Here is a 19217-nt window from a genome sequence, read left to right on the forward strand (position 1 = left end):
TAGTCCTAGTTTTTTTCCTGTTAAAGGAATTTTTTCCCATATGCATGTTGCTAGGGGACAAATGGCTGTTGTTGGGGTCCCTCCCCCTGCCATGGAGCCCTGGGAGAGGGGCCCTGGGGGGGAGACATGGGGTTTCCCTGCCCCTGGTCAGCCTCATTTCCCATTGGTTGGTTTGTGTTCCCCGGTGTGGCCAAGGACCCTCGGGTCCTGTGACTGGGGAGTTCCTGAGCTGAGCCCCAGCCATGCGGCTGGAGAAATAAACATCTCTGAAACATCTACCACGAATCTGTCCATATATACTTCGCTTTCCATGAGACTCCTGGTTTGATATATGCGTGTTGCAGTAATCCCCGCTGTAACAGGCTGTACTTAAGAAAGACAAAAGAGCTGCCCATTGGGGGTGGGGTGGGCCTGGGTACTCCTTTGTTTCACCTGGGTGTGGGGTCAGTTCGCTCTTGGCGTTCGGAGAGAGAAGCTGCAGAGAAAGGAGCTGCTGGTTCTTTTTCTTCGCCCGTTTTTCTTTTCTGCTGGAAACAACGCCGGGATCCCAAAGCCGCTTTCCCTGCCCTGCTGGAGGCCGGGCTGTGGCCGCCCTGCCCCGCGGCTGCTTTGAGCTTTCGCTACGCTGTAGCCGTCGACCTGCCTGACTGACCTCCGGGGGGTTCCCCATTTGGATACATCTCGTCTGGCCTCTGGGATTTGTGCTCGTCCCTGCCGCTCCAGCCTGCTGTTACTGAGAGTCCAGCCGGACACCGGGGCCAGCTGTCCAGCGGTTTGTGAAGCCCTTGTTCCATCCTTTCCCGGGATCCCAGACCACCGGTGCCGCGTGCTCCCCGAGCTCGCTCCGGAGCGCCCCCTGCAGCCGCGGGGGAACCATCGCACCTGCCCTGCTCACCGGGAGCCGCCAGCGCCCCTGCCGGCTGCGAGCGGAACTGCACCCGAGGGGAAAGGGCCTGACAGCCGAGAAGGCTGGGACTGGGTTTGTGATTGTTTGCTGTTACTGCCATAATTATTGTTGTTTTGTTTGACTGGTTATATATATAATAGTAAAGAACTGTTATTCCTATTTTCCCACATCTTTGCCTAAAGGCCCTTGATTTCAAAATTCTAATAACTCGGAGGGAAAGGGGTTACATCTGCCGCTTCAAGGGAGGCTTCTGCCTTCCTTAGCAGACACCTGTCTTTCAAAACCAAGATAGTGTCTTAATTTCTTTTCTGAAATTGTGGTAGTTAAGTAGCAGCCTGTCAGAGCAGCATTTTTAATGGTGTGATTGAGACAGTAGTGTTGATGTTGCACATGGGTATTGCCCAAGATGCTAAAAATAAAAAAACATAGTCCAAATGACATTCTATGATTCCTTATAAGTACTTGGAAACTTAGTATTTTCTTAATAATTTTGATAACTTCTAAAGCATCAATGCTTGCTTATTTATTTAAATTGATTGCCATTTTTCACAGCCCTAGCTGTGATTTAAGACCACCTTGTGTATCTGGAAAGCTACTGTGTATAACTGTTGATTCTAACTAGAGTATTTCAAAGCCTGATTTCTCTTCATAAATGCTGAAGACCAAAACTTTAGTGATGAAGCCTGAATTCTTTTGTGTGTGTCTTCACCTATGATGATCACTAGCAAATAAAAGGTACACATATACTATGTTGTGGCAGGTTTTACAACTTTTGAAAAAAGAAATTGTAGTCAGCTCTGCATTATTACCGCAGGCCTGGGCCCTAGGGTATATCACTGTGTCCCGCAGCCATAGGGAGGAGGAGGAGAGAAGATCCAGCAGGCAGGAATTGTGCAGCAAGATTGATTTATTTATTTATTTTACAAACTCTTTTATAGACTTTTTTCTTCATAGTCTGTCTAATTGGACAAAGGATCAGCCACCCCTTGGGGTGACTGGCTAAAATCCTAAAACATCCATTGTCAAAATATTTTCCTACTATACCATAAACAAGACTTTTCAAGGTTGCAGGTGGCTTGGTTGTTTACATACCCTGCTACCTCTCCTGTGAGAGAGAGAAATCTCTCATGGACTTAGAAAATAGCAAGAAAATCCTTGCTAGCAGCATTTTTGTTTCTACACTGCATTACTTCTTGCTCTGTCTTAATACCTTGTCTGTCGTTTTTAAAAATTGAAAATACTTTTGAATATAACTTCTTGTGCCAGCTGTGTGGCAATTTTGCAGACTATAGATGATATTTTGATTATGGCAGTAGCTTATCTTCAACATGTAACTTTACCCTGTAACTGGTATTTCAGAAGAAAGTTTGTAAAGTGTTATAATCAACAGATAAAGGACTGCCCTATCCCTATCAAGTTTTCATCCTAATTCCTGTGGAACAAGAGAGTTCACTATCACAAATAGTTTTCTCTCTTTTCAGGAATTTTTCTGCATAAATAGCATGTGAATATTTGTGAAGCTGGACACTCTGAAGCTACCATTCAGTTTCACTTGGCATTTGTTCATGGAGCATTTGTGATAAGGGTTTGTGCCATAAAGTTCTTATGGGTTTAAATTTTTTAGTACAAAGGAATTGATGTTCTCACTTTGTTTCCAGGGTCCACAAATGGGCACTTTTATTGGTGTGTATCTTCCCTGTTTGCAAAACATCTTGGGAGTCATCCTTTTCCTGCGTTTAACATGGATTGTGGGAACAGCTGGAGTTCTTCAGTCTTTCATCATTGTGTTCATCTGTTGTGCTTGTGTAAGTTAACCATATTTTACTTTTTTTTAAACTCTTGGCCAAATCCTCTGTTGCAAGAGTACTGATACCTTCTACTATATCAGTATCAGGGTAAAGTAACCATATTTAATCATATTGGTTAAATTGTACTGATATTTAACCAATATGGTTAAATTGAGAGAGATGGGTTGTATATTTAAGCAGTGACTGTTACATATCAGTCTAACCTGTATGGAGATTCTTTTGAGTTGATCAAAGTAAGCTTTTGTTTGAAGTATTATATGAGTTTTATTAAGTTGGCCTTTAGCAAATGTTTCATTATTTACTTTGAGATCTGAACCGTTCTCCATTTTACTACTTCAGAACAAACTGAATAATAAACTACAAATCAAACCAGAGCATTAGGTCCATAAAGTAATATTTTAGAATGTGAGACCACTACTAGATGTCATCATAACAATGTTACAATCAGTTTTCGCTACTTTTTAATTGGAATAATGAAAATACTGTTTTAAGTGTATTCAATGGTTTGTACTCTTCCAGTTCTTTTTAAAGACTGTGTCAAATATCTAAGTAAACGAAATCTTCCGCTGAAAAGTTGAGTACTTGAGTTGCATGGATATCCCAAATTAAACATCTTAGTTTAAAAAAAAAAAAAATCTAGTTTCATTTGATTACTGTTTTGCCCAGTCTTTAAAAAAAAACTTCCAGAACTCTGTATTTTAAATTTCCTCTATTTCATCTTTCCACAGACTATGCTAACTGCAATTTCAATGAGTGCTATAGCAACAAATGGTGTAGTTCCAGGTAATGAAGAATTTTATCTTAAATGGCAAATTGTCAAATGATGGAAGTTTAAATCTGGGACAAGATTCTCAAATATCAGAAGTAATGATTTTGCGTCAAATGCATATTTTCTTTTAATTGATTTTATAAATAACTTTTTAATGTGAGATGCAATCTTCTATCTGTGCTTCTGGGGGTTATATTCTGCAGCACATCTTTGTCATCAATCATTTGATCCTGTTTTAATGAAAGATAAGATGTTATAATTTGAATTAGTGGAGACTGGTCTTCACACAAAATTTCTTTACAAATACGGCTAGTACTTTTTTCTCTCCTGAATTTGCCTACATTCTATCTAAACACTGGAGTTAGTTATCTTGTTTTCTGCAAGAGTAGTAACTGGTCTGATGGTAGAAATATTTTTCTATATAAGCATTCTAGGTTCTGCCCATCTCCTTAAATTTTCAGGATAGATCGATAAATTGATTCGGCTTCATAAATTAAGAGGATTTTATTTTTAGATGCAAAATCAGTTAGCTCTTGAAGCTCTTACCCTTTTCAGTTTCTCAACACTTTACATGATAGTTCTCGTGTTCAGGCATGGGTATGAACTCTGAACAGTTTACCTAATGAACTTAAAATAGTTCCTCACTTGCAGAGCTTCTGCAGCTTAGTAAGGGTTGTTGAGCTTTTGACAGGGTACCCTTCCTTCTCGGACCAGGGTAAGAGAGCAGAGGAGGCTGCTGTTCTGGTAAGTTCTTTATTTCATAGTCTCATAGCTTTCTTGAAGGCAGAGTTCGAAGGGGGTTATATGATAAGGCCAAGCAGCAACAGCAGGTAAAACCAGCTTCTTCTTCTTCTATATGCTCTATATGCTCCATATATTTTTTTGTTACAGAAGTGTGGATTATATTTTTTAATTGACCAGTAAGATTAACACACGATTCTAGTTTTTCTTTTCTTAACCTATCCTGGTCTAATTCTAACAACCGTAAGTCTTACACAAGTGTTACATAGGTATTACACAGATTTACATATACAGTTTCTATCAGTTCTTATTGTTTATGTGAACATTCTAAAAAATGTGAACAGTATAATTCTATCTATATTTTGTCTAAAGAATTCTGTGAAAAGGTAACACTGCTGCAGCAAGAACTATGTTTAAGGTCTCCGCTACAGCTTTTTAATGTTTAAGGCACTTAGCATATATTTCTACTAAAAGTTAAAAATCTGTATTTCTATTTCACTTTAGTGTGACTTCATGTATCTCAGCTTATTCAAAGGTTTTAATTCAACCCCTGTGCTTTGGCTTCCCTCTGGGCCTGAGTCCAGAGGAGCTTTCACTCTAACAAGGGTTTTCAGAGCTGTTACTGAAGTTGTTGGGCAAAAGTAAAAGATACAATTTGTGTAGGATATAGAATAATTGTATTATAATTGTATTTCATGGATACAGTACCATATATTAAATAAAAATACAATAGATAATTTTGTTTTAAATACTTCTAGTTTATTATAAAGTTGAGTTATTCAATCAATTATTGATTTTATTCAAATCAGTGTGCAGATAACTAAAATGTTCTGCTCTTTTTCGCCCTCATATTTTTAAAGTTCATTGTAAAGGTTTTGTTTAACATCTGTCACAGACTTTGAAGCCTGCAGTTCTTACACGAGAGAGGTCTTAATTTTCATTGTTTTGTTGGTGGTGCCAGTTTCTTAGAGAAATGATGCTTGTGCTGGCATATATGGAGAAGGCTGAAAGCACAGATAAGAACCTAGGATGCAAAGGAGACCTGAGCAGCAGGATCCTTTCTTTTGCCTTTATATGCAACAGCATTATATTCAGCAAAAGAATTGGTGATGCATCATAATATCTTTGTTAATTTCTCATTCATTCATATTGAAAACATTGAAGCCTGTGGAACAGGCTGCCCAGGCGAATAGTGGAATTGCCATCCTTGGAAGTGTTCAAAAAACAAGTAGATGTGGTGCTTAGGGACAGGGTATAGTGATGGACCTGGTAGTGTTAGGTTAATGATAGTACTTAATGATCTTGGAGGTCTTTTCCAACCTTAATGATTCTATGAAAAACAGCTTCAGACACTGCACATTGATGTATGTTTATTTAAAATCAAACCCTTCCTTTCTCTGTCTCCTTCTTTCTCAGTTGTCACAAGTGGGACAAATATGAATTTAAGAGTAGATGGAGAGGGAACCAGAGAGAAGAGTTTGCCTCGAGGGAGTTGGGTGGCATTCTAAAAAAAGAGATGAAGTTCTTGACGCTTAGAGCCTTATTAAAAGGCAAATAGAGCAATGGAAGTAGGGTATTGGTGGTGATGTAGTTTATGGCTTAAAGAAAGATGATGCATATGTATGGGAAGTAAGAGTGAGAAGAATTGAAAAACTCAGGGTCAAAGTAAATAGCATATAAGTGGACAAGAAAAAGCAATCCCTACCTAACACTTTTAAATAGTACTAAAAAAATGTGATCTGTAGTGAAAGTGGCAATGGTTTCATATACAGATGAAATAAAGAGTGTATATCAGTAGAAAATATTCTATTTTGTCCTTGTCTCATAAAGCAATTATTTTGGAAATTTAGTGTTTGATGGGGAATAGCTTGAGGTTAGAAGCTAAAAATTCATTCACATCTATTTATACCTGTATATCCTTTTCTAATTTGTTTTTGTTTAGCTTGTGGAATTTTTCTTTTTCTTTCTTTGGTCTTCATTTTCTGTTCCATAGAAAACACACGTGGGGATATTAATTTTGAAACATACATTCTAACTGCCTAGTTAGTATAGACATTGACTACAGTCTTGGCATGAGCATGTCAATGGAGGCACATGCAGTGGTTATCGTGATTATGTTGATTGAATTATTCAGATTTTTGTTCTTTATTGCCATCCTTAATCTGAAGGCCTGGAAGTGTTTTGTGTGTTGTTGTTTTTTTTTTTTGTTAAATTCACAGCTGGAGGCTCTTACTACATGATTTCAAGATCTTTAGGGCCAGAGTTTGGTGGTGCAGTGGGACTTTGTTTCTACTTGGGCACAACCTTTGCAGGAGCAATGTACATTCTTGGTACCATTGAAATTTTATTGGTAAGTACTAGTTTCTCTTAAGACTAAATGTATTTGAGCTGTTTTGGAATATTGCTGATGAATGTTCTAAATGGTCTAAAATGCATTCTAGTCTGGTGATTGTTAATGTTTTGATAGTACATTTTCAGGATGTTGATATTTATTCTTACTCTACTTGTGACTATTTGAGAAAGTTAAATTCTTATCAGTAATACAAAAATAAATTAAAGGCTATTTGATGTATATTTATTCTACTTAATTTAGGAACCAAGCATAAATCTTCTTTTTCCAAATGAGAGTCTGCAAGCCTAGATCAGGCAAGCATTACTGGGGTAACTCACTGCTGCCCAATGAAAAGTTCTGAAGAACATGAAGGTCATATCTACAGTGAGGCAATAATAATCTATCCCACTTCCTCATTTCAAACTACTGGCTTTGAGTTTTCATCTATTTGCAAAGATGCTGTGGCTCAGCTACTATGGCTTTGCTTCATCCGGGGGGGGCAATAATTGGTCATCATATCAGAAACTTAAGATATGTACAGGAGATACTTCAGAATTCTTTCTTGTTACTTACAATGATCCATGTCATCAAATCCAGGCTTTTTAAAATTTGAATTAGAGATAGTCTTCACTAATGCTTGCTCGTGTGATCTGATCTATAGTAGCAACATGAGCACATGTTAAATTGTGGATTGAATTTGGTGCAGTGTTCTCCCTATTAGATAGTCATGCTGGGTTTGTGTTGTTAATAAAAATGTACAGGTTTCAGCTACAGAATTTGAAGTAAAATGCCACCCAGGATATCTGACAAAGACCTCAGAATAGACCCCTGTCATAACCACAAGGCATGAGTATTGCTTTTTTTTTTTTCTCCACTGGGGCATGGATTATTTTGAGAAACAGAAATCAGTTGTCTGCCTGTGTTTTTCCCTGGCAAAGGCTGTGAACAGCAGGTCAACAAAATTCACAAGAACATCTTCAGGAGTACCTCCATATAGAGCCTGAAACTTCTGCAACATCACAATCTATGGTTTTCTAACAATATATATTCTATCAGTAATATTTTTTTCAATTTGCTTTCTTTTTCTTCCATGATGATGTGACAATTCTCATCTTTTTCAGCATTCTAGTAAATATTAATTTGCTAAACTTAAGTTTAATCTAAAAAAATTCTGGTAAATAATTGTCTATTTTTGGTTTTTGCTTATAAATGTATCATGGTAGCCTCCTGTTCAAAGTTTCTTCCTGCCTTTAGGAATTATATTATTGAAAAATAGTTATTTTAGCAGTTTTTTGGAAGGAGTGGAGTTGCCTCAAGCCCTAATGTTCAAGCCCTAGCTGAGCAGAGAGGGTTTTTTTCAGGGGTGCTAGAAGAAGGAATATAGATATTGTTATGTAGTGTAGTGTGCTACTTCCTTTTCCACCCAAATTCCTTAGTGGTTTTTCCCATTTGGCAGACACATGAATTTAAGGAGTGGAAACTCTTTAATGGGAGAGAAGAAGCTGGAGCAAAAGCTGTATCCTATTCTCAAAATTTGTTTTTCTTCACCCTTGCCTTTCCCTTCCTTTTATCTCTACACTTTCTAAATGCCCAAATTTTCTGGCTAAAATCATTTGTGAAAGCAAAACTGGTGTAGAAGGTTAGATATTGTAGTTCAAGTAAATGATTTTTTAATAAAATGTTCATTATTACATGTATGATAATTTGCCATATCACTTGCAGACCTATATTTCTCCAAGTGCCGCTATATTTAAAGTGGAAGATGTTGGTGAAGAAACAGAGGCTATGCTCAACAACATGAGAGTCTATGGAACATGTATTATCATTCTGATGGCTGTAGTAGTTTTTGTGGGAGTGAAATATGTCAACAAACTTGCACTGGTCTTCCTTGCCTGTGTGATTCTTTCCATCATTGCCATATATGCTGGAGCTATTAAGACTGCTTTTGACCCACCTGACTTTCCGTAAGTGCAATATCCAAATTGTGTGGGTTATTTAAAAAAAAAAAAAGAAGCGTGGGGAGGGAATAGGTACTGCAACCATTTCATGTTTTAAGCTAAGCTTCAAAATACAACCACATTGGCTTCAGTAGTAGGTTTATGTAGTTTAAATATTGATGTGCTCATTTATTATTCTGAGTTACATATCCGAATCTTTCTCTCATTTTTTGTAAGATATGATAACTCTAGAAAATGTTCTTTGGTGCTTAAAATTACTGGCTTTTATTCCATCCACACCTAAGGAACAAGAAGGTGGGTTTTGCTGACAGTAAATATAACTGCTTTATCTAAAGATTTAAACTAAAAACCTATAGAATAAAATAAAAAGGTCAAAAAAAGCATTGTAGCTATGAACCATAGTTCGAAAGAAACTTTTAAACTTCTGTGTTGCGAGGAAATTTTTGAAACTTCCATTTCTCCCTACTTAAAATTGAAACATTGAGGTGTTTACATTCACTTGTGTTTGTGAAGCCTTTCCCGTTAATAAAATAAAATTGTATTGTTGTTATGCATTACACATTGCTTCTCAACATCCTCAATGTGCATAATTCCTAGCTCAATAAGAGTTATTTCTTTACTCCAGTTATTAGGTGCATTCCACTTTACCCAGTTGTGTGAGTTGCATTTTTGTGCATCTTTTTATGTTGAAAGAGAAAACCAAATTATATTGCTTAAGACATTATCAGAACAGGCTGATAACTTCAGTCTTGCATGGTACTTCATAATAAGAGTTATCCTTTGCTGTATGATTGTTACACATTCGATATTACTTTGAGGTGTTGGTAATTGCATTACAAATTAGCATTAGACCAGTACTTGTGGACGGTTTGTAACATAATGCCAAGTCTTCTGTTGAGAAGATAAGCATGATCAAAAATGTTGACATATTCCTGAATAAAACTTTTGTTTCTTACAGCAACTTTCAGTTGCTATTATCCTGTAGCTGACTGGAAGAGAAATAGAAGCAACACCAAAGCCTTTAAAAAAAAAATCATCGTAACATATGGCTAAATATTTCAAACTCTTATTTGTTTCTGTATGAGGAGCATACAGAAGTTCTCTACAGAGAGCATACAGTCTAAGCCAGTTCTCATAGATTAGTTATGTGAAAGCTAGCAAAAGAAATTATATATATATATATATATATATCTATCTAAAGAGAAAGTTTTAGTAATTTAAATATTTAGAAGTATGTTAATGAGAAGGTGCCGCAAAGATTAGTAGAATTTATGTCAAAACTAATATCAAAGATATTTTATTCCAGTGGAACAAAACACATCAAATCAAAGGAAATATCTTTCTGTCACCTGTATAGGTAAAAGAGAGTTTATGTGGATATGTAGCATATAAAACTTATTACCAACTTATTCAAGTTCCTGGAAACCTTACATGAGCTGCTACTGTAATATTATTGTACTGGGGGAAAAAATATAAAAAGAGTTTATTTTCCAGGAAATATAATGGTTTAGAGTCTGCCTCAAAATGAGAAACTCAAGTGGGGTTCTATGCAATGGTAAGACTGATCTGATAGTGGTTGTTAAAAAAAAACCCAAAAAAACAGCTTCCACTTAGCTGGTTGGTTAGGTTAATATCACTGGCCTCCACTAAGTTTGTCCATTGTATAGGTGGTAAAATAGTTTACCTCAGGATCTCCCAGTTGAATCAAACTGAAGGAAGTTTCCATTGTTTGTATCATTTGACCCTGCTGCTATTGAGTCATCAAATCAGTAGCAATTGAAAAGAAAAATAAGCAAGGCAAGTGGCAAGATGATCTCTTTAGCAACAATTTTCTGTTAAATTTGCTCAACTTCCATGTGATGCTATACCTTGAAGTCGCACTGGTGTATCTGCCTAATCCACGTTTTATTTTATGTACCTTCTTTTGTTTTCATAGATAGCTATCATTCCATTATTAAACAAGCCTGGAATCCTAAACATCTTTTGTGTAGTTTAGCAAAGAGATAAACCTAGATCCTTAATATTCTGTGCTGGTAGGAATTTGCTTTTGACAACTGTTCTGACTTTTCTGATTTTCTTTCATTCCTGAAAAAAATAATTTGCTTCCCAATACATGATTCTTTAATGTGTACTCCCATCACTGTTGTTAAATTTTGTTGTTTAACCTTCCTGGCTTATTTCCTACCTTTTAGATTGTAATATTTTTGAGGATGATCTAAAGTTTTTATTTGCTACAAAAGAAAGGGCATGCTTTACTTGCTTAATCTTACTTTTATATTTTCTTCAGCAGACTCATCTTTTAATTAAGTTTATAAAGTATTGCTTAATTTTACTTCTTTCTTGTAGGACTGAATGCGTCATGATTGCTGTTATTTCGTAGTCAAGCTGCTTAAATTGATTGTACTTTCTAAAGAATAAATCAGAAGGCAAAATAGCTGCTAATACCATAAAGTAGAAATATTTGATCCAAGTTCTAATGACTGTTGATAATAGTTTTAGATGTAGAAGCTATATACTATTTTAGTAGATGTAGTATAGGCCTTAAAGTAGGAAGTGTAAATAATAGGTTTCTGAAGAAGTCTAATGGACAAAAAATGGCTTAATTCACATCCCTGTATTGAAGGAACGCTGATTTTTGTTTTTCTTGTTTATAGTATCTGTCTCCTTGGAAACCGTACGTTGTCAAAACGCAGCTTTGATGTCTGTGCCAAATTTACTGAAAGCAATAATAAAACAAAGACTACACCTTTGTGGCGCCTGTTCTGTGATAGCTCTTTGCTTAATGCTACATGTGATGACTACTTCAGTCTCAATAATGTAACAGAAATTCAAGGGATTCCAGGAATAATGAGTGGAGTTCTAACAGGTAAGTTGGAAAGCACAGTGATTTAAAAGCTTTTGGAAATTATTAATTTGGCCAATAGCTGGTCAGTAACATAGTGGTCTAGTCTGTCACTATTTCTTTACCTCTAATCTGTGTGAAAGATTGCTATCTTGAGCATGCTTCTTCCTATAAAATTTTCATCTGGTTTTAGAATCAAGAATCTTAGTATCAAATGCTTTAATTTGGGGGTAATTGGAGTTTTATAAGTTCTCTTTCAATGAAAAAGGTAATAAAGTGTTTATCACAGCTATTTTTTTACATGTGTATGCCAAGCACATATTTCAATATGCTATTCATTAATATGTTTTCAAACTCTTCTGGGGGAGAACTTGTTACCAGTTTATAGGTGGTGCAATGAGAATGAAGTTCTGTGGCTTATTCAATGTGTACAACAAGTTAGTGATTGAATTCAAGAAAAGCAGTCTACTAAATGTATAGATTTTTTTCTCTTTACGGATCTGTACAGTTGTGTCAGCTTGGAATTCCAATTGCATCGAGTCATAGGATTCATCTTAAATGTGTAATAATTTGCATTGTACACACACAAATAATGTTTCTGGGAATGAAATGGATGCTCTGATATCTCTCCCTTGCTTTCACTTAAAGTTTGATTTATATAAATATGCTACATAGGGACGCTAGACAATCACTGCTGCCATAGTACCCCAGTTATATATATCAAATATAAAGTGTACATTAACAGCTACTAAATGAAACATAGGCTTCTCTGAATCTAAATTTCTGTTTTAAAAAAAAATAGTTTTCTCAATGAAAAATGGAATTATTTGCTTGTTACAAGAAATGTAACTTAGGGTTTGTTCTCTGAATTTTATAATCTACCATATGCATAGCTACAATTTTTCATTAATTATTTTGCATTTCCTGCGCCAGATCACAAGTCAGCTGTATGTTCTAATTTTTTGCTACCCTGTGAGATTTAAATTGTGCTTTTACTTTTTGGAGGTTTCAGGCTGACTACTAATTTTTTCTCCTTTTGGAAAGATGTGCTTTTGTTCCATTCGCTGTTTTTTGAACTAGCAATCCTGTATAAAAGTATATTTTGCTAATTTATTCTCACATAATGCTAAGATCGCTAAAGACCAGGAATCTGCTGAAAGTTCAGTGTGAGCAACACACTTTCCAGTATTCATTGCTTTTTGCTTACCTATAGTGAATTTCATCAATTCCATTATGTTTACCCACTGAACCTGTTTTTTTGTTTTGGCTTTGTTTTTTTTTTTAAGTTCTTTGCAGTTGGGTTTCCTTCTACAAATTTCAATTAACTGAGTATTGCCAGCAGGCTCTCATCTTGGTCCTAGCTCCTTTTTTCGGGCTGTTTGAGTGTACTGGATAGCACTGGTTACATCCTGATGGTGTTCTTGTAAAAGCTTACTGGTGACTCCTCTGCATTACAAAGCTGTATTTCCATTTACTTTTACCTGTTACTTTCTGTCTTTGAACTGTTTTTTTTTTTATCCATGTGAGGACATTCCCTCTTATCCAATGTCTGCTATAGATTCCTTGGGTGAGCAATATTTTAAAAACACGGGAAATACGGATGGACTGATCTAAGTGGATTGCCTTAATTTATGTTTCCCTCAAGGAATTTGAATAGTTCTGACAATTTTCTTTTACAAAAGCTGAGTTGAGGCTTCCCCAGTTTTTCAAAACTCAAGAAAAACTGTGAATAACTACTAAGTTTTGTCAGAACCCAAAGATAATTCCTATCTTTATTGCCTCTATCAACTGCTATTGTTGCTGTTGACTGTTCCTGTGCAGATGCTACTCATGAGTCTTTAATTTCTATGTCTCCCTGAAACACTTTTAAATGAAAGAAATGGCCTTCTGTTTGTCCTTGGGTGTCAATATTATTTCACCTCAGCCTCAGGTCTTTCAGTGATCTTGGAGATTTTGGGCTGAGTACTGCTTTCCCTACTTTTGGAAGTGCGTGCTCTGCTCCTGTTCACTGATTAACATTTCTCTGAACAAGAACTACTTTGTAACAATGCATTTCACTATCCTAATTACACCAAATGCTAAAACTAGGCGTTCTACTCGCTGAGTGTGAGCACACGTTCTAATACCTAGTGTTCGCTTGAGCTCAAGTGGCACAGATTTCTCAAGGAGAGTTTTCTTCCACTTGATATATGTTCTACATTGTGTGAAGACTTTGGAGCTGCAGGCTCTGCAAATTAAAGTTTCTTGAGCTGTGACTGGGAGTATTCAGATGCCATGACTGCATGTCTTAGGAAGTGTGATAAGTCCACACCACTTATTGGGCACTCATATACAGTAAGTATTCATCTCTTATATACCTTCTGTGAATGTTGTCCTAACAATAACAAATCATTCTGCAAGTGACTGACTAAATACGCCTGTAACTCTAACAAAAAAGATACAATTCTGCAACTAGGTTTAATCAACGTTGTTCTGCTTCATGGTAGCATGTTGGTCTGATACATTGTACCAGGTCTCATGTATGTATCCTCAATGTTGCTAGAGGAGCCTTAGCAATCAAGGAATGGTCCTAGAAGGGACAAATGTCTGGACTTTTCTGGAAAGCTATTCTTTTTTCTCACCCCAACTTTCAAGTCCACTTGGATTATCACTTTTGGGAAAATGAGCATAGGAAAGCTCTGTGTGACATGCTGTGAAATAGGAAAGTGATTTCTATTTAACAAAATATCTAAGCCAATTTTATCCACTTGTGCTGGCATGCACAGTTCCACAATTAAGTTTGTATGCATTGCAGTGCTCAAGTCATTGTCACTCCGTATGTCGTGCTGAATAAAGGACACAAGCTGTTGAGTGCTCATTAAGAGTTTAAGTGCTTTTGATTGGCAGTTACGAACTAATTTTGGACTTTCTTCTTATGTTTCACAGGGGGTAGGTAGATGCTAATTTGGAGATCTAGTCTTATTTTACGTCACTTCTCAAATTCCTGAAATTTAAAATTCTCTTGTTTCATTAACTCGTCTTAGGCTTCAGTTTTATCTCTAGATCAGTCTGTTACTCTTCTTCATTTGATTGAATACACATAGCACTCTTTACCATATAATACTTACTTTTAATCTTTGATCTGCTTTCTCTTCTGCTTCTCATGCACACTTCCATATATGCTTACCGATTGTAAGATTTTTGTTAAAAATCTGGGTATGAGTACCCTATCTTTGGCCACTTATGGTTTAAAGTCCATCTTCTATTTTACTCAAGGTTACTTTTTGCTATTATAAAAACTTAAAATATTGTACTTGAATTCCCTAAGGTTATTCAGGATGTCTGAAAATCGGCTATTTGATCATGCTGGCAGTCCATGGGAATTGTTTATTTCTTGTAAAATCCTTTGCCTTCTTGACGGGGCAGGAGAGTATCCACTTTGTTTTCTCACATATGATAGGACAACTTGTCTCATTTTCAAATAAGAATCAGTGTGGGCTGTTCTCACAATCTTACCAAGGTACAGAACCAGTGTTTCCACAAATGTAAGCTCTCAAAAGTTTCTGGCTTTTTGACCTATCAGTCTTCAAACAAATATGCTTCATTTGCTGGGGAATTTGAGCCATATTCTGCTGGGGGTTTTTTGCTTATAAGTGATCTTCTGAAGTCTGGTTACCCTGCTTTTGTCAACATGTGGAAATCTTTAGCCATGAACAGCTGAATCCTGAACTGTTATCCAGGATTATTCTGTACAGCAGGTCTCAAAGAACTCAAGTTACTGTTAAGTAGCATTTCTTTTTCATATTGCTCCTCAAAATACAAGAACAAGAAGTATTAGTATATACTGAGATTCCTTGAACCTGGAAGTAAGTTTCCTTATTTTTTCACAATAGTACATCTGTGTGCGTGCGCAATGGAAATGTATGTTCTACAAATATATTAGAATTTAATTCTATAACTATATTTTCCTTTAAAAGAGGAGAAAATTTTGCAGGACGCATCTCACACTACTGCATTTTTACTGGCATGGACTGGAATGCCCACCAGTTACAATTGGTATTAATCATACTGGGAAATGTAATTATTTTTGTGTAAGAAAAAGTCATCTGATTTCTAGGATTATTGCATTCTCACTAGTCGATATCCTGAAACAGAGAGATGACACTGACTTTTGTTTTTTCCCTGACCTTGTAGATAATCTCTGGAGTGCCTATTCAGAAAAAGGATCAATAGTTGAGAAAAAAGATCAGCCCTCAGTTGCTGGATCAGAAGAGTCAAAAATGGGTGGACTTCCTTATGTTTTTACAGACATTATGACCTACTTCACAATGCTTGTAGGGATTTATTTCCCATCTGTGACAGGTAGATACAATTATTTTTCTTGCCTGAGGATGTGTACTTATACCTGGAAAAAAAAAATTTCATGTGAAAATTTTTCATTTTCACCAATCTTATTGGTGACTCATTCTGTTGCTAGTTTCTGTGTCCAAGTTTATATACCTAAAACCTTCTGGTGCTAGGGAGACATGGGTCATGGCTGATGACTTTTGGAGGTTATAGGACTTAAACAGGAAATCTGTTTAAGGGCCAAATCTATGTCTGAAAAGAAGGCAAAATCCTCATGGGTTACTAAATGCTTATTCAAAATAAGATGCATACCTTTATAATACTTTAATCTTCAAAGGCATGAGAACGGTTTCATATTCAGATGATTCTGCAGGTATTCAAGATGCCCGGTTAACTGCCTGGGCTTTGTTTAAATGTCCAATATTTTTTTGCCACACTAACTACGTAGACTTTTTTGTCAAGCTTAAACTAGTTGTATTTCATTTTCCTCAGCTCATGCTTGACTGAAACAACCAGACATGTTTTTCTTCTCAAGTCCCAGCTGAAGTAATATCAAGTAACAGAGTAGAACTCCAGTAAGAAGCTGCAGCACTGTTTGCTAGTATTATCAAGTGGAAGTGTCCCTTTGTATTCACTGTTTGAACCCCACTGCTCCCATTTCTTTACTTCAGATGCTTACCAACATTTCATCATATCTGAACCCATGGTTAATGTTTCATTCCATGGAGTTTGACAATGTTTTTGCACTGGAGCATCTTGACGTTAGCTTCTATGTTTTTGCTTCCAGTGGTCAGGTCAGTTCTAGGAGAGATGGCAGAAATAGTTATTGTATGGGTTTCTTTCCCTCCTATGAGAGTATGTTCTACAAAGTACTTCTGTTCTCTTTTTAGATTCACATACATGTGTACATGTGATTTTTCTAACCATTCTTTTTCTTGCCTGCTCTTTTCTTTTTTGCTTCAAAGCTTTTTTTGTTAGTTTTTTGATTTGCTTGCATATGTTATTATGATGGTCTGTTTAGTAGAAAGTTAGTGCCTTAGGTCACACTGGCTAAAATTGCTAAATCCCTATTAATTTATAACATCCACCCCCAGTATTTTGCTACTCCTTGTATTTCTTCATTTCAAGAATGATTCTGAGGTTATGCTTGAAAAATAATTTTTTTTAATCAGTCTTTTTACTGACCTTTATAGGATTTGCTTATTCAAGTGGGTAGTAACACAGATTTCTGAATAAAATGAAGGTATAAATTGACGATTTGTGAAGGATTATATTATACTTTTGTAGCCTGCTTCATTGGTAATCCCTCTGTTAAATTTGGCTTAAAATTAGATGTTCATATTCTATTAGTTATTAACATGGAATTATTGTTAATTGTTTTTATGACATAAATTTTGTCCCTTTTTAAGGTATTATGGCAGGTTCAAACAGATCTGGAGATCTAAAGGATGCTCAGAAATCTATTCCTACTGGAACGATTTTGGCTATTTCGACTACATCTTTTATTTGTATCCTTTATACTATGACTTTTTTCTAGTCTACATTTTGTAGGTGTAACAGAATTTTTACTGGAAAGTCATTAGAGTTCCCCGAGTATAAAATGAATGAAATATAAACTGAAAAGAAATATTTTATATTTGTCTAAAATATCAGTATTATTTATAAATATTATTAAAATATGTCAAAATTTATTAACAATTATATACTATATTCTACTAGTGCTTCAAATTCCAATATATAATTGATGGTTTTAGTCAAGCGATCCAAAGGTTTTTAGCATTGTTTCAGTTGGCAGGTTGTTGTTATACTCAGTATAATCAGATCTTAAAACAAACAACCAGCAATTGAAGTTGTCGGTCCTTCAAAACCTAGTGTACACAAGTACTTGCTTATTTGTATGAGAAAATACCTGTTCTGTTGCATGATATATGAACTGGCGATTTCCAATACTTCACAAATCGCTATGAATCAAATACAGTCATGAAGAACATAAACTAAAAAATTGTAGCATGGAAGAACTAAAACAAACAAACAAAAAGCAACCAGGAAATGCACATACACTTCATTGTTGTGGATGTTTTCATTTCATACCTAGGTGAAAAGTGGTGGGGTTTTTTCTATGTGATTTTTTTAGAGAGTAATCTTCCTTCAGTCTCAGTAACAGATCTCTCCTGTATAGTGTTGTTTGGTGCCTGTATAGAAGGTGTGATATTAAGAGATAAGTAAGTCGTATTCAACTTCTAATATTACAGGGAGTATAATCATAAGTTATATTAATAGGACTTATTAATGGCTCTTCTGTGAAATATGCATATGGTATATATTTCTTTTGCTTAGGTTAAAACTGGAGGGAAAGCTTGTCTGTTAAACTGAGATGGCTGCAAAAACTGGTCAGGTTACCAGACTTTATGCCTTCAAGAAGCAGAAGCAGAACCTAAGATAAATGTTTGAAGTTGAACCAGCCTAATAAAATGTTCTTGACAAAGAAAGTCATAATTAGTATTTGCAGAACTGATGCATGGGGATAAGGGGATATTACTTTGGGAGAAGTAATAGGCTTTTGAAGAACAAATTTAAAAATTTGGGGGTTACGTAACAATGGGACTTTGTAAGACTGCAGTGCACCATTATGATTTCCTCTAGACATATGACTATTTTTTGTTTTAAAATCTCAGTTTTACATCAGGAGTCATCTCGATTTTCAAGCATGTAGTTGCCTGACAAATTTAAGGCCTAATATGAAGGATGAAGGGAATAAATGTGATGGATATGAGCATGAAGAAAATCTCCAGATTTTGATCAATTTCTCTGTTAGGAGAAGTTGGTTAAGATGAAATTTTTGTCAGGTTTCACATTTGTTTTCTTGCTGGTGTCTGGTTCTCTTTTCTACTGAGGCCCACGTTTGCTTTTGGTTGTGGCAGTGGGGTATTGTTTAAAAGGTGGTGAAGTTGATGCTGAGACTACTTATTTCATTAGTCTAGAAGGAAAACCGGAAGTTAAAAGCTGGTTTCTAATCAAACTAATACAAGAAGCAGCAGGCTTCTTCCATGAAAGGCTTTTGACATTGTCTCTCACAGCATCCTCATAGGCAAGCTTAAGAAGTGTGGAGAGTAAGGTGGATTGAGAAGTGGCTGACTGGCAAATCCCAGAGGGTCATGGTCAGTGGCAGAGTCTAGTTGGAATCCTGTGTCCCCCAGGGTTCTATACTGGACCAGTAGTATGCCCTTGTGGCCAAGAAGACCAGTGTAATCCTGGGTTGCACTAGGAGGAAGAGCATTGCCAGCAGGTTGAGGGAGGTGATCCTGCCCCTCTACTCAGCCCTGGTGAGGCAGTATTTGGATTGCTGTGTCCATTTCTGGGCTCCTCAGTACATGAGAGACATGGAGTCCCTGGAGGTCCAGTGGAGGGCTATGAAGATAATAAAGGAATTGGAGCATCTCTCTTACGAGAAAAGGCTGAGGGAACTGGGCCTGTTCAGCCTTATGAAGACATGACTGAGGGGGACCTCATCAATGTATTTAAGTAAGTAAAGGA

At 36.2% G+C, this 19217-nt stretch overlaps 1 protein-coding gene across 3 annotated transcripts in view; it reads left to right on the forward strand.

Annotated features, from left to right (window-relative positions):
- LOC104689256 (solute carrier family 12 member 7) overlaps window positions 1-19217 on the forward strand; it is a 69014-nt gene that overhangs the window by 16688 nt on the left and 33109 nt on the right. For all 3 annotated transcript variants that reach the window (XM_039548317.1, XM_039548318.1, XM_039548319.1), the window contains exons 4-11: window positions 2566-2712; window positions 3444-3498; window positions 6445-6575; window positions 8280-8521; window positions 11170-11381; window positions 15531-15698; window positions 17093-17191; window positions 17848-17905. In XM_039548317.1, the coding sequence (XP_039404251.1) occupies window positions 2566-2712; window positions 3444-3498; window positions 6445-6575; window positions 8280-8521; window positions 11170-11381; window positions 15531-15698; window positions 17093-17191; window positions 17848-17905 (1112 nt within the window). The remainder of the gene's footprint in view (window positions 1-2565; window positions 2713-3443; window positions 3499-6444; window positions 6576-8279; window positions 8522-11169; window positions 11382-15530; window positions 15699-17092; window positions 17192-17847; window positions 17906-19217) is intronic.

This window comes from Corvus cornix, chromosome 2 (assembly GCF_000738735.6).
Source record: "Corvus cornix cornix isolate S_Up_H32 chromosome 2, ASM73873v5, whole genome shotgun sequence".
In the NCBI taxonomy this organism is placed as follows: domain Eukaryota; kingdom Metazoa; phylum Chordata; class Aves; order Passeriformes; family Corvidae; genus Corvus; species Corvus cornix.